Source organism: Triturus cristatus, chromosome 7 (assembly GCF_964204655.1).
Source record: "Triturus cristatus chromosome 7, aTriCri1.1, whole genome shotgun sequence".
Classification (NCBI taxonomy): Eukaryota; Metazoa; Chordata; class Amphibia; order Caudata; family Salamandridae; genus Triturus; species Triturus cristatus.
This window is the reverse complement of record NC_140590.1, coordinates 620,162,022-620,178,383: the sequence shown is the minus strand read 5'-3', so window position 1 is coordinate 620,178,383 and position 16,362 is coordinate 620,162,022. Positions and strand designations below refer to the sequence as shown.

General features: G+C 50.0%; 1 protein-coding gene across 1 annotated transcript in view; it reads left to right on the top strand.

Annotated features, from left to right (window-relative positions):
- Window positions 1-16,362, top strand: part of UTP6 (UTP6 small subunit processome component) — a 357,262-nt gene that overhangs the window by 122,183 nt on the left and 218,717 nt on the right. Inside the window, exon 10 of the mRNA XM_085617191.1 lies at window positions 13,090-13,171. Coding sequence (XP_085473317.1) covers window positions 13,090-13,171 — 82 coding nt within the window. The remainder of the gene's footprint in view (window positions 1-13,089; window positions 13,172-16,362) is intronic.

Here is a 16,362-nt window from a genome sequence, read left to right as displayed (position 1 = left end):
TCCCCCACACCGATCTCCACGAGGTATGCAATCTCTGCCTCTCCCCTGAACACGAGGCTCGAGACTGTCCGGCGTGTAAGTCCTTCCGGTCCAAAAAGACTATTCGGGACCGAAGAGCCAGAAGAACTATGGCGCACTCCTCGACGACGATTCCGGACGACATCTTCGGAGAAGGCATCGACGCTCCAGAGCAGTACACCGAAGAGGGCCTCGTCAGCGTTTCTGAGGCCGACGACTCAGATGTGGAGGACATCACCCCGGCGCAGAGGGTCGTGAGTACAGATTTCCCCCCCCCCCCTCACACCCCTGCCTGCACCGAAAAAGGCTCCGGTCACGCCTTCGCCTCCGGGCCTAGGCAAGACCAAGGACACTGCTTCCAACACCCCACCTTCGGGCCCGGGGAAGAAGCCAAGCAAGCCTTCCAGCGGCTCGGGCTCGAGCCAGCCTACTCCCGGTACGTATAAACACGCTTCGGCGCCAAAAAAGAAGCCGATCCCCATATCGACACCGAGCTCCGCACCGAAGCACTCTGGGTCGAAACCCAGCTCTTCGGCACCGACAACACCTTCGGTGCCGACCAAAGCACACAAGGCCACCGGCACCGACACTTCGAGGCCGAAATCCATTTTGGCGCCGACCAAGCGTCCGGAGGATCCCAAACCAGGTTCCAAACAAAGAACCGGCACAAAAAAGCCTAAAAAACCAACGGCCCCGATTCCTTCGGTGCCGACGGACAGACCAGCCTCACCGGACTTATTTACACCGGATCCCTTGCAGAAAACACTCGCCAAGGATCCAAAAACTGGACATTTGACACTTTCTTCCAAAAAGAGACATTTGGAGAAGCCTGCTCCACCTCCGCCTCCAAAGAGGAAGGACTCTGCTACCTCCCCGTTCAGAATACCTTCCCCACCTCCTCCACCTTCTCCACCTCCACCCCCTCCACCTTCTCCACCCCAACCTCATTGTTCTCCCACCCCTTCTCCACAAGATGATGATCACGGAGACCCATATGATGATATAGGGGATGTCCCCCAGAACCTACCCGCAGGGGACCCCACTCCTACAGGATCCCCAGACCCATGGGACGACTACAATATACCTGATATCCCCAACATCCCACAAGATGACCTTTACCGCTCCAGGCCATCTCCACCAGAAGACTCATTGGGGTTCCACCACCTACTGCAAAGGGCGGCACACTATCACGTGGTAGACTTACATACCGACCCCGTGGAGGAAGATTTCCTCCTCGACACGTTCAACACCACACATAGGTCTACCTCCATATTACCTATGCTTAAAGGAGTGGTAAAGCATGCGCCAGATGTTTTTAAGGACCCAGTTAGAGCCAGGGTCATTAACCCGCGCATCGAGAAAAAATACAAAGCTGCCCCTACAGATCCCTCCTACATCAGAGGGCCAGCGCCACTAGACTCTCTAGTTGTATCCACTGCACGTAAAAGGGCAAATTCCCAGGCGTCAGGCGAAGCACCTCCACCTGACAAAGAGTCAAAGCTACTGGATGCATCAGGGAAACGCACTGCGTCATAAGCAGCCAATATGTGGCGTATCGCCAATACTCAAGCCCTATTGGCCAGATATGACAGGGCACATTATGACGAGTTAGAGAGCATAATGCACCAACCTCCCTGAGAAATCTAAAGCTAGGGCCTGTAGGAGAGTAGGGTCTGCAATCCTATGATCACCCAGATTTTTTGCTTTTGCTTCATTGGTTTACGACTTTCTCCGGCTGTGGGCCTGCCAATCAGACCCACAGCCTAGCTGTTCTCTCTCGAAATTAACACACATGTACGTTAGGTGCATCCACTAATTGGAACTGGGCCACCTTGTCAGTCCCTGTCTCAGCATACCACAGGTATCCAGGGCATCGGTGTACCCAGGGCCTACCAGGGGCTGAAGCATGTATTATGCCACCCCTGGAATGGCCGCCCAAATCTGACACAACTGGCTGCACGACAGCTGGGGCCACGTGGTGTAATCACCCGTTGCTGTAGGTGTAGTATTCCTACACCTAAACCCTAAAATGGACACATGGATTCCTATCAGTCACTCCTATAGCAGGCCTTATCAATCCTGAAGGCAGAGTGCAGGGAATCATGTGGGACGGTGCTCTGGCGCGAGCTGAGCCCGTCGACGGCTTGCGGAACCAAGCCCTAATAGCCGTTCCATGGTGACGCGGGCCAACTACTTTTAAGGCATTATAATCCTTGCGGTTATTTGCTAACTTTGGCATCGCATCACCTATACATGTCGAGTAAGGTGTCATACGAATGGGAATACGAACCCCTCGCCAGTCCTGGTGACGGGGTTAGCATTCCCCCCTTTTAGAGGGACACGACATGGAAGTAACCTTGAACCCCGGTTAAAGTTGACTCAAGCCTCAGCATCACAAAATGGATGCTGCCACCAGACACAAGTCTGACCTCCTGCTGCTGGGGGACCTTCCAGCAAGGGGAGCTTGGACAAAGGGTTTCCTGTCGAGGGCGGTGTTGGCACCGTCCCAGACAGGGTTTGTGTATCCCAGGTAGGCAGGGCTGAAAGGAAGGTGATTGCAAGTGGCACCCCGGTGCTCACTGTGCATAGCCCGGCTCAAACCAGTTTCGGGGGCACACCGGCCCCTGAGCTGGCGCGAAGCCGGACAAAGGATAGGGGTGTAACCACCCCCCTCCTGGCTCCACCCATAGGTAGAACCTAGTCACGGGCCAGCCCCTTTTCTTAGAATAAAGGTAGGAGCGAGTCCCCTTCCCAAATTGGATAATCAGATAATCGGATAACTCCGAATCACGAACTACTTTCCACGAAAGGAACTCTTGACTATTTCTGAAGACTCCCCCTTGTGGCTAAGGAGTAGCCACCCTGCACCAGCAGGCACCATCTAAGCGCTTGCGGTTTGCTGTAAGTCTCTCCTACGGATCAAGACTGCCCAGCTCGACGAGACCCGAGTTCCCTGCCATCTCTGACCTTTTACCTCCCTCATCAGCTCAGCTGAGAGTCGTAGGTGTGACGAGACCTGCGGGACCGGCTATCTTCAGAACCTGCACGACGCTTATCTAGCACGCCCACCGAGGGACCCTCGAGTGAGTGCACCTAGGGTTTGAGAAGCCCTAACCCTGAGCAGCTCCAGCATCGAAGTCTGCCTCCCCAGCATCCCCGAGATCTGCGTGGGGGCCCTTCCGCTCCTTGTTGTTCACCGCGTTGTTCGACCACTTGCCGACCGGCTTGTGGCCCTCTTCACGACGCACCACGATTGTTTCATCACTAGTCTGGTTGCTCCAGACTGGCTCTTGCTCCCCTTCAACGGAGGAGTACCACGGACCCTCCTGGTCCACTCCCGACGCCATCTTGACTCCCCCGCTTGGGTGGCCACTGCCAAGATCCGCTGCCCCTTCCTGGGCCCAGCATCATCGACAGCAGACACCTTCGTGGGACAGCTCGCCCTCCATCCTGGTCGCCGCCGCGCCTCCTGGTCCGAGGAACAGCCGAGTCCGACGTCACCCACTCACCTGGTCGAGGTGACTTCAGCCGGTACCCTCCTGGTACCCACACGATCGCTGGCTAGCGGTTGAGAACTGAGTCCCCTCTGCTTTCAGGTTTTCCTTCACCACCGATCCAGGCTTGGATCGCTCTGAACATCGTCACTGGTCGCCTGCCAGCAACTTCTTCTTTCAGGCTCCTGAGACTACACGAGGACTCCCGACATCTTGACGAACTTCACGCAGCCGCAGCCTCCGGGCTAGGTAACTCGAGCATCTCGGTGCTCCATCGCAGGTTCGCTCTACAAGTGTCCAGTTCCTTTTTCGTTTAGTCCCACTGATCGGATCACTCCGGAATCAGTATCTCCAGACTCTAACCATTCGCATTTCACTGTTAGTGTAGATGGTTTCTCGTGCCCCTCGGGCATTTGTGTAAATTGTGCAACTGAAGTATTTTCCTAAGAGTTTTGTCGTGTGCTTAGCTCCCTGACTCATAAAGAGCCAGGGTACTCTTGTTATAAATAAATATCCTTTTATTTTCATAACAACTTGTGTGGTGTCCTTTCACTTGGTGTTCAAGGGGTATATGTGATGGTAAACAGCTGGCTTAACACGCCCTCTAGAGTTTAGCCTAAAGACTGCTCGTATCCACGCTACTAGGATAGCTGGTCTAAAAGGTTGACTTACAACCAATCATCAATAAGGGTCGTTTGGAATGATACACAGTGATCACTAGAATAGTGAGCACTACATATCAGGCCAACTTCTCACAGGGCCAACTAACTAATTCAAGAGGGTAAGACTATCACAAACCCCTCTATACGCTGTGCCTTAGATGCAGCAGGCATAGCTTCCAGGGCCATCAATACAAGCGCCCTCCTGCGTCGCCATGCTTGGCTGAGAATATCAGGGTTTAATCCGGAGGTACAAGCCTCCATCCTTACCCATCCCTTTGACCAGTAACATCTATTTGGCCCAAAGGTAGATGAGGCCCTAGAGAAAATGAAGAAAGATACGGATACGGCGAAGTCCATGGGAGCCTTACAGTCACACCCTCCTAGGCTACTCCTCAGATACCGCGTCCACTTCGTACAAATCCCCCACTCAGTCCACCTTCACGAGGGGTTATCAAAGAGGCGGCTATAGGGGTAACAATAATAAAGGCAGAGGTAAAACAAACCACGCCTGCCCAATGACTTCCCTCCCCCCAGACCATTCCACTTTGGTCGAGGCAGACTCCAATATTTCCTTCCCGTCTGGGCTACCATCACCTCAGACAAATGGTTAACACAAATAATTCAATCCGGCTACTGCCTAGAACTAATATCTACCCCCCCAAACATTCCACCCAGGCAGCGCTCAATGTCACAAGAACATTTAATACTCCTAAAGCAGGAGGTAGTCTCCCTCCTACAAAAACAGGCAATAGAACCCGTTCCTACCAACCACCAAAACATGGGAGTCTACTCCCTATATTTTCTCATACCAAAAAGGGACGAGACTCTGCGGCCCATCCTAGATCTCCGGCCCCTAAACACGTGCTTCAACTCCGACCATTTTCATATGGTAACGCTTCAGCAGGTACTTAAGCTCCTCTCCCAAAATGACTTTTTGACCACCCTAGATCTAAAAGACGCGTATTTTCACATTCCGGTGCACAAAGCTCACCGCAAGTACCTCAGATTTGTAGTGGACGGACAACACTTCCAATTCAAAACAGCGCCAAGGGTATTCACCAAGTGCCTAGCAGTGGTAGCATCACATTTACGAAGACAACACATCCACGTCTTCCCATACTTAGACGACTGGCTAATAAAAGCCGGGTCGTACAATCAGTGTGTTCAACACACATCTACCACCATTCAATTACTCCACCAGCTGTGCTTCACAGTAAACCACCAGAAGTCCCATCTCCAACCATCCCACATAAAACAATACCTCTGTGCCACCATAGACACCTCAAGAGCACTAGCCTACCCCAATCCGGAGAGGATTGCAAGCATTCAAGCTCTACGTGCAAAATTTGCACTACAACACTCCCTTCCAGCTCGAGTGTGTATGCAACTAATAGGGATGATGGCCTCTTGCATTTTCATAGTGCCTCACGCAAGACTCCAGATGCGTCCTCTCCAAGAGTGCTTAGCGCGCCAATGGAACCAGGCCCAGGGTCAATTAACAGATCTGGTGTTGGTAGACGGTCGCACCCATCGCTCTCTGCAGTGGTGGAACACCACAAACCTTTCCAAAGGTCGACCGTTCCTGGACCCGGTTCCTCAAATAGTACTGACAACGGACGCATCGCTCTCCGGCTGGGGAGCTCATCTACTACATCTCACCACACAGGGCAAGTGGACACCTCAACAAAAGTTACTCCATATCAACCATCTGGAGTTACTAGCAATCTTCTTAGCCCTAAAATCTTTCCAAACTCAAATTTCAGGCAAGGCAGTCCTGATCCGAACAGACAACATGACAGCCATGTATTATATCCAAAAACAAGGCGGCACACACTCTCCACAGCTCTCACCTAGCACAGAGCATATGGAGATGGGAGATACCCCAGAAAATCTTTCTCCTAGCTCAGCATGTCCCAGGAGTCCAAAACACAATGGAAGATCTGCTCTGCAGACAGACACAACAGATCCACGAGTGGGAGCTTCACCTGCAAGTTCTTCACCCATACTTTCAAATGTGGGGGCATCCACAGATAGACCTCTTCACCACCCACGAAAACGCCAAATGCCCAAGCTTCGCCGCCAGATACCCACACCCATTGTCCAAAGGGAATGCGATATGGATGAACTGGTCAGGCAAATTTGCGTACGCTTTTCCGCCTCTCCCACTCATTCCACTAGTGGTGCGCAAACTACAACAACACTCCCCCACACTAATCTTAGTAGCTCCAACGTGGGCCAGACAACCGTGGTATACCACACTGCTGGAACTATCTGTAGTGCCGCACCAAAAACTACACCTCTCTCCACACCTCTTAACCCAGAACCATCGAGAGATCAAACACCCGGACCCAGCGCAGCTCAACCTTGCGATCTGGCTCCTGAAATCTTAGAATTCGGGTACCTAAATCTTCCCCCTGACTGTATGAACGTCATCAGAGAAGCTAGAAGACCTACCACTAGAGCGTGCTACGCCGCCAAGTGGAAACGTTTTGTTGTCTATTGTCAAACCAACACCATCAATCCCCTAGACGTCTCCATTCAACACATCATAGGCTACTTACTCCACCTACAAAGGTGTAATCTAGCCTATACGTCCATTCGCCTGCACCTCGCAGCTATAGCAGCTTACCTACAAAACAGGCAACATCTATCACTTTTTAGAGTACCTGCCATTAAAGCCTTCATGGAAGGCCTTAAAAGAATAATTCCCCCCAGAGTGCCACCCTCACCTGTGTGGAACTTAAATATCGTTCTCACAAGGCTAATGGGGCCTCCCTTCGAACCTCTCCATAAATGCGAACTACAGTTCCTAACATGGAAAACCGCTTTTCTTGTAGCCATCACTTCCCTTAGAAGGGTCAGTGAGATACAAGCACTTACCATCCAAGAAACCTTTCTCCAAATGCACCATAACCAAGTTGTTCTCCGTACCAACCCAAAATTCCTCCCTAAAGTCATTTCTCCCTTTCACCTAAACCAAACAGTAGAAGTACCAGTATTTTTCTCGCAACCACAGACCGATGCAGAAAGGACTCTCCACACACTGGATGTGAAACGAGCCTTACTCTACTACATTCAGAGAACACAACCTTTCCGTAAGACCAAACAACTGTTTGTTTGTTTCTCTCTACCACACAAAGGTAACCCCATCTCAAAATCGGGATAGCTAGGTGGATTGTAAAATGCATTCAAATCTGCTACCATAAAGCAAAGCGAACGCTATCCATTCCCCCGAAAGCCCATTCTACACGAAAAATAGGGGCTTCCATGGCATTCTTAGGGAACATCCCATTAGATGATATCTGCAAAGCAGCTACATGGTCAACACCGCACACTTTCACCAAACACTATTGTGTAGATGTGCAAACTAAGCAACAAGCTAGTGTGGGCCAGGCTGTACTCAAAACATTATTTCAAACCACTGCAACAGATACGTGTGGTCGCCGCTAACGGTGGGTACTGCTATATAATCTATGCACAAGTGTGTAATCTGCAGCTCATATGCCTCGAACGGAATATGCTACTTACCAGTATGCATCTGTTCTTGGCATGTAGAGCTGCAGATCTACACACGCCCACCCGCCTCCCCGGCTACCTTTATCTGTTCCAGCTTATCTTATTTAGATAGCACACACATGAGCATCTTCACTGTTACTACTACGCTCCATCTTTCCCTGCTGGCGAAAAACAATCTGAGGATGGAGCCGAAGCCCATGCGCAATATGATCCAAAGGAGGAGTCACCGACCTCGTGACTTCCAAAGACTTTCCAAGAGAAAAAACAAACTGCAAACATCCGGGCCCAACACCAGATGGCGATCTATGCACAAGTGTGTAGATCTGCAGCTCTACATGCCAAGAACAGATGCATACTGGTAAGTAGCATATTCCTTCCTCTGACGAGTTATTCTGAGCCGCGCCGGATACAATAACGTATAATCTATTTGTGCTTTCCGCAGCTTGCCCTTTACATCTACAAATTTTCGCCGCTCCTCTTGGACTAGTGGTGTGAAGTCCGGGTAGATGGAAAACGCATTCCCATCATACGTCAGATTCCGTTTGCTTCTATCAAAGCCACATCCCGGTCTCTGTAGTTCAGTAAGCACGCTATAATTGGCCTAGGGCTGCTGCCAGGTGGAGGACGCGGCCCCAGTGATCGATGAGCCCGCTCTACAATGAACTGAGTGGAAAAAGACTCGGCTCCAATGGCGGCCAACAGCAGCCTCTCAACATACTCCTCCATTTTCCCTATATTGGTGGACTCTGGAATACCTATGACGCGTATATCGTTGCGCTGACTGCGCGCTTCCAAGTCCTCGTTCTTTGCGGCGATAATCTTAAGAAGCTTGTCCATTTGGGCTAATTGTGCTATGTGGCTGGTCGTTGCGTGTTCCACATCCGATACACGCCATTCCACTTCCTTTATACGGTCGTCCTGCCCCTCCAGCTTCTGGGCTATAGCGTCCATTCGCGTGGACATTCTGTCCACTTTGTCCACTATGGTGGCAAAGCCCTGCCTGACTTCTTGCAGTATACTCTGGACGTCGGCATCCTGGGACATCGCCCCTCCTTGATCCGCAAACCTTGTGTCCGCGTTCCGATCGTCCTGGGAGGCCCTGGGGACCTTTTTTGCAGCGTCAAAATTCAATTTCGGCTGTCGAGCATCCGACTTGCCCATGGTGGAGGCACCGCAGGGGGGAATAATATTCGTATACGCCGTACCTTTCCGGAGCGGCCCAGCAGCTCCTTCTGCTAGGACTCAGACCTACGCTAGTCAGCGCCAGCAAGGACAATCCGGTACAACAGCGGAGTCGCCGCCCCCACCACTCCCGCAGCGACAATCTCAATGGCACAGTGTTCCGCACGTATCTCCGCCACTGCCCAATGCCAGCGGGACAATTATGCCAGACCCCCAGAACCCTACAACACGAGTCCCGTTAGGCCTACATGTGCTGGTGACGGACCAGGGGCCAACAAATAACTCCAGCCTTCAACTTGAAGAGGGCGTGCAGTCTCATCAATGATTCTCCAGTCGCCCCTGGCCAACGTGCCCTTAATACACTGAGCACGCCCGGGGGGGGGGGGGGAGAGAACCCCTGGTGTCCCGAGCCTCACCTCTTGTGGCCCTCAGACGTGTCCGCTCTTCGACCCAAACCCACACAGCAACAAGCTTTGAATGACATGCAAAGTCTAAGTCACTTATTGCATGCTTGGAGCTGCCGGTGCATCCCTCCGTGTCCTCCAGGCGAAGGTTCACGAGTGCCGAGCTCGCCTCGCTTCCACCGCTGCTCTAGCCGCTACCGGGTACCAGGTCAGCATTAACCGTCGTCCCACGGCGGGAAATCTCCCCCCTCCGCTGTCTAAGGCGAAGGCGTTGCTCAATCCCCGGCAGCCCGAGGTTCCTGCCAACAACAGGCCACTCCGTCGCAGGAAAGCGCGATAGTGCCCGCGGCACTCATCAATCTGCCGGGCCCCGTGAGCAGCAATGTCCGCGGCAACCCTCCGAGCTCCGCCTCCCACCCTCCGTTGCCACCAGTCGTGTTCGCTACCCCTCGACTACCCACACTCTCCGCGGCGTGGGTCGATGTTGTCCCCGCCGATGCCGCCTTAGTCAGAGGCTCCCGCGGCGCAAGGCAATGCTGTCACCTCCGATATCGCAGCAGTCTGAGTCCTCCGCGACGCGGGTCGACTCTGCCCCCGCCGATGCCGGTAGTATTCCGAGGCTCCTGCCGACATGCAAGTCACCGTGCACAACTCTGAGTTACAGTACCTTGGTCGTCGGACGCGGTCCCTGCTGCCACCTGGGCCGCACCGTCGGGCCTGGTCGCCACGCGTGTAGCAGCGGACTCCCCTAGCAGTTGGGGCCGCCTCGGGTCACTTGCTCGCTCCGCCGTCCCTCTCGGTCAGAAGTGCGTGGGGTCAGTTCTCGCACAGTTTTTGCCCAAATTTGCCGCAATTCACCTCAAGGCAGCTGATAGTATAAAGGCATCAAATCCCACCTCTTCCAGACAGGGGGGAGACCAGATTAGCAGGATAAAGGGACGATAACTGCATCGGGTCGCCGGAGCCTCACATTTGTGCGGCCATCTTGCGTGTGCGCCCCCTAGCGCCCCCTGTTTTCCATCTTCTTTTTAGATAGCTGGTGCCCACATTCTCCACCACTTTGTCACCGGACCCAGGGGTACGTATCCCTGGGGTGTATGATGGGGTCCTCTTAATAATTAGTCAGGAGGCTGTTCCGAGTAAACCTGATGTTCGTTTAATTTTTGGATAACAAAAGGCAAATAATAAAGTGTTCGTAGCACGCGGGACTCTGGCTCTCCACCGTCTTGGGGAAGTCTTGACAGGCGCAGCCTCTTCCATGAGATGGCAAACTAGGAAAACAAACCATGTATCAGTGGGGCGGTTCAATGTCTGGAGTTGAAGGGGAAGGGAGCGTGAGGGAGCACCGAACACCAGAACCCCGTGAAGTACAGACAGCGGTGACCACCCTCAAAGCTTTACCCATTCCCACCCAGTGCTTGTAAAAACCCTGTATCCGGCGACGTACCTGCTCCAACCACACTCCTCCAGGAGCGTGGCGGGGCGGCGAGTGTCCTTGTTGGCCGCCTGACGTTCTTCCTCCCCGGACCTCCGAGGTAGCGACGCAATCTTCGGGGGCAGCTTCTTCTTTCTCTACTCTCTCCGGCTTGTCTCCATTTTCTCCTTCGATGGCGTTCGCGTTGAGAACCGGCACTTCCTCCTTTTCCGCTACAGTGTTCTCCTGTAATTGGTGGCTTGCGAGTGACGTCACGAGTCCAACCCCCGGCTCTGCTTCACTCCTCGAAGAATTAAAGGGGCCGTACGGGTCCTGCACACAAAGCACCATAGCGTCAATATCTGGGGATAACAGTGAGTCCTCGTGCACAGAGGTCTCGTGACACGGATTAAGCATGTAAAGTAACAAAGCACCAAGGTACCAGAGTGTCGGCCAATCACCATAGGCCCATGAAATGATGTTGCAGGTATTAACTGCAAAACATTAAAAAAAAGTGACCTTCTAATCGGCATACCACAAAAAAGTTAACACTTAATTGAGTTTATAGACTTAAAACCACTCTTTTTCACCCTGCATGGAGACTTGTTGAGCGTACAGGGGAGGAGACACAATAAAAGAAACCTATAGAATGGCATGCATAATATCGAAAGATATTTGAGAGGAGGGTCATGAGTAGGTGTTTTGGTTGTTAAAGATTGTCTGCTGTTGATGGACTTAGACAGTTGATAATGCTCTTTAGTTTGAGGGGCATAAGCGGGGCCGGCGCTGGGGACGTGGGCTGATGGGTTGTAAAGAAAACAGCCTGCGGAGTTTCTCGCGGACACACTCCCCACTTTACACTCCTTTTCCATTCACTTCGCTAGATGAGCTGCACCATCGCCATTTTCTGCGGCTATCTCTTTCTCTAACTTTGCCCCACTGTTGGCGCCTGCTTACAAGTCACTTCACTTGAACTTTGGAAAGCTAAACAGACCGCCATCTTGGGATGTGCGTATTCGCGCATACATACCTTTTGGAAACCTTCACTTTAAAATGAATAACAGCCTTTATACACGGATAGATTCATTCTATGTATTTCAAGCAGACTCAGGGTCTTTTTTGCGATATTACACGGCCAATGTTTAACTATGTCATTATACACATGAATGTGTAATTTAACGGGTGCTAGTATAAAGCGCTCCAATACATTGGGTCGAGTTCGCTAACACAACTGCAAAAAAATAAATATTTGCATGGCAATAGGTCTGGCATTTAAATGCGAGACCTATGGCATTGGAAAGAAGTGGGTGTCGTTGCCCGGGCTGCTTGAAAAGAGAAAGCGTGCATGGTGCTCTGAATGTAAGGAAAGCATGTTGTGCCTGCAGTAGGAGAAACTCAATAAAGAAAATAGTGCTTACAAGACTGAATAACATTTACCGTGCAACAACTGAAGTAAAAGGGCCAGTTGCCATGGGAGGTTACAAATGAAGACCGGGTGGTACTAAGGAGGGACTAACAAGCCTATTTACGAATCAGAAGCCAGCGTTTACGAAGGACAATGACACAGGCCAATGACAAACAGGGGCGGAGAGTAGGCGGGGCTTCTATTCCATACTCCACTACAGCAAGTCTTGCAGAGCAGCGCATGCATGCTGACTCTTGGCTCGACCTAAAAAGCACGCTTTCTGGACCAACATCTAGCTTTCTGCCAAATTTGGTGTAATTCCTTTCAGCGGTTCGGGCTGTGGTTGTGTTCAAAAAATGAAAAATCACCATAGGCATAACCTGGTTAAAACTAATTTTGGGTCCCCCCTTTTTTCTCAGCCCCTGCTTGATGGATCACCCGAGCCTTTCAACACAGCAGTTGCACCAAATATAGGAAGTTTTTTGAAATTTTTGTGAAGATTCCTCAAGTGGCGCCAAAGTTACTGGCAAAACAAAAAACACTTTCCTATGGATAGTTTGGTCCTAGCTATAACTACCTACTTGCGACCTGTAAAATACTTGCATTTTCGTGGTATAGGCATATGCGTGGCAAAACAGTTTGTAGTAAAGACGCATGCGTTGTAATGGATGCGTTGTACAGGCATGCGTGGTTCCGTCATACAGCCGCTGTGGTGATCTAATCTGAAAAGGAAGCACTTCTAGTTTGGCACCATTGGATAATATGGTATACAGTAAACTGTTGAATAAAATGCAACAAACGTCTAGTTTAGCCTATTAACTTTTAAACGTTTATTTGGATCTGTTCTTGGTCATTCGACCTTAAATGAGCCAAAAGTTTATTTTGATATATTCTACCTTCTATATTAATCAAACCAATGCTTCAAGATGATTATAGACAAATGTGATGAAACGTTAATAGTTGATATAATTGTGTTTTTAATTTTAAAACCTAGGAGCGGAATTTCATATATGCCTTCTTTCTATCGTGAAACTGTTTGACTTCGCTCAAGAACTGGAAAAAGAAATGCTAAATGAGTAAGTTTTTGATGCAACAGGGACAGGAGGGGGAGTGCTCGGCTTGTTCTTCTATAATAATTCCTTTGGTTTTTTGATGACCATTATTAGTTGACTGGATATTTTCAATAAGCAGTGCATCAGCCGAAGCAATGAATGCAGTGAGTGGTTGTCAATTACTTCTGATTGAATATATTTTTCTTACGGGGCTTTGCTATATCAAAACTTGTGTGTGTGTATATATGTGTGTATATATGTGTATATAAAATTTCTACTGGCAGTCGCCAGTAGATAGTCCTAGTTAGGACCGTGTTTCCATAGGAAATCTCAAAATTCTATTTTGAATAACTTTGCCGCTGGTTGACGAATCTTCGCAAAATTTTCAAAACCAATGGGGCGCTCAGCTCCTACCCTGAAAGTCTCGGGGGGATTAGTCATGCGTGGCCCGAGAAAAAATGGGGGTCCCAAAACGCGTTTTCCCCATAGGACCTTTAGTCGAAGGTACAGCCCGAACGGCTAAACAGAATTACTTGAAATTTGGCAAAGAGGTAGTCCTCCGGTCAGGGAAATGCCTTTTGCATATATGGAGTCAATCTGTTCAGTAGTTCCTGAGAAAATTGAGTTAAAAGCACATAAATATCTATAGCCGCGCACCCTAACGTGCTCGAGCGTAATTCTGATTGGTGGTTAACTGTTAGCCAACGTTCGAATCAGTCGAAATCAGGAAGTGTCGGCCGCCATTTTGTTTGTTTTGAGTGCGAGAGTGAAAAAGGAAGGTGGCGAACGTGAAAAGGGGGCAGGGTAGAGAGTTCCTGACCCCCTAGCCTTTGTCAGGGGGTCCCTGAAGGACCCCGAAGGCAGAAAAAAACATTTAAATGTTTTTCAAAAAATCGCGGAGTGCGCGCACAGTGCGCGCACCGTGAAAAACCCCCCCAAAAAACCCTAACTTTTTAATACGTAGTTTATTGTAAAATAAATTTATAAAAAATATTATAATACATACATAACTTAGCATTTAAAAAAACGTACAAATTCACTGGAAAAAACCATAGGTTTCACACACGTTATAGTTAGGAATTAGCATTTAAAAAACCTTGCAATTTCACTTAAAAAACCATAGGTTTCACACATGTTATAGTTAGGTGGATATTTCACTCGTAAAAAAACAATGAAATTCCCCCGTTATAGTTAGTTCAGATAACTATAACTCGCGCGACCGCCACTCTATCACAGTGATGTCATGAGTGATGCCACTGACCAAGTCATGAGTGATGTAATATGTGACGTCATGAGCAGTGGATTGCGGGCGCGCGAGTTATAGTTATCTGAACTAACTATAACGGGGGAATTTCATTGGTTTTTTACGAGTGAAATGTCCACCTAACTATAACATGTGTGAAACCTATGGTTTTTTAAGTGAATATATATATATATAAATCTATATATATATATCCAATCCGGATTTCTCGTAATTAGAAGCAGGCGCTGACTGTATATATATATATATATATATATATATATATATATATATATATATATATATACATACATACATACATACATACACTCACTCTCTCACACACACTCTCACACACACTCTCACACACACTCTGTTCTAGTTAGGCTCATATTTCACTTGTACAAAATCAGTGAAATTCAGCAGTGCTAGTTACCTGAGCTAACTATAACGTAAGTCCCCGCAATGCACTGCTTATGACCTTGCATATTTCATCACTCATGACCTGGTCCGTGACATCACTAATTACTATAACTTATGCCCCTGCAATGTACTGCTTATGACCTCAGATATTACATCAGTCATGACTTAGTGACATCCTTAATGACGTCATGCAAAGAAACACTCGCACACCCCCTTACAGCCACATACAGCCTCTCATGCGCCCACTCACACACCTGCACAACCACTCACATACTTATTAACAGACCCATACAGATACCTACACAACCACTTACTTCTATAGAGCCACACACACATCCACTCACTCATAGAACCTGTGTCTCTAATCGGGGTGGGCAGTAAACTCCGGTCCACCGGCGGAGTTTGCAGAGTTTTGCCACTCCACTTGATAAGCGGAATCCAGCAAAATCTCTGCCAACCGCCGGCGGAGCAGAGTTTACCGGTGCCCTCACCACCTAGAATCCCACACCTGCGCACCCCCCTCCCTCGATACCCCTCAATCAGGAAGATATCGTCCAATCTAAGACCACACTAGTACATCCCACTAAACCCCACCTCTTGCCAACCTCAAATCCCACGGGCCCCACTCTTTCTCCATCACCTACCTACCCACCCCACCTCCGCTAACACCGCCAAAATCTTTAAACACAGACTACTCAAGCAACACCCTTGAAATACTCATAGCCGACCTCTATCACAACTCCTCCAATGGTAAGATGAAAACTAACCTCATCTTCTACACCACCCACCAGGCCAACTGGAGAAATACCACAGCTAATCACCTGCGAATCACCAAATCCACGAACATCCCCCACGGACAAATAATAACTATCTCCGAATCTTCTCCCTTCAGAATCAACGCTACCATAACAGTTTACAAAAATGGCAAAGTCATGGTCCAAGCCAACAACCCCAACCTGCACCAATTTGAACTCGCTTTCCCCAAGCTGCGAAACTCTGGACCTCGTCCGACTGCCCCACCCCTTCCCTACCCCCAAAACCCGACTCAAGTGAGAACGGCCATGAAAACTGCCACAAGCCCCCAACTACTGAACTCCTCAGACCTTCACCCCACTCCCACACCAGATCCCTCCCTGCCCTCCACTCCCTTCCCCCACCACACCTCCCACATCGAGACCCCGCACCCTGCCTCACCCCCTCATCCCACTCAATACATCCACCCAATCCCCCTACCCACGCTTACACAAACACCCTCCTCACCAACGCCCAAACCTCAGACAAATCAACGCCAAAACACTCAAGAAACACCCTCCACAATCCCCCCTCCTCTGCCCATCAGAAGACGCATGTCTCCTCCCCAAAGCCGAACAACCCCGACCCTCCTGTCCCAACCTACACCCGCAGCTGAATCAGCCCCCAAACACCTCCCCTTCTCCTAGTCTTACCAACCCTCAACACCCAGTCCCAACCCACACCCTCAGTCAGTTCTGCCACTCAACCCCTCCCCTCCCCCACCCCAAACCCAGAGTCAGTGGCAGAACTAACTGAACGC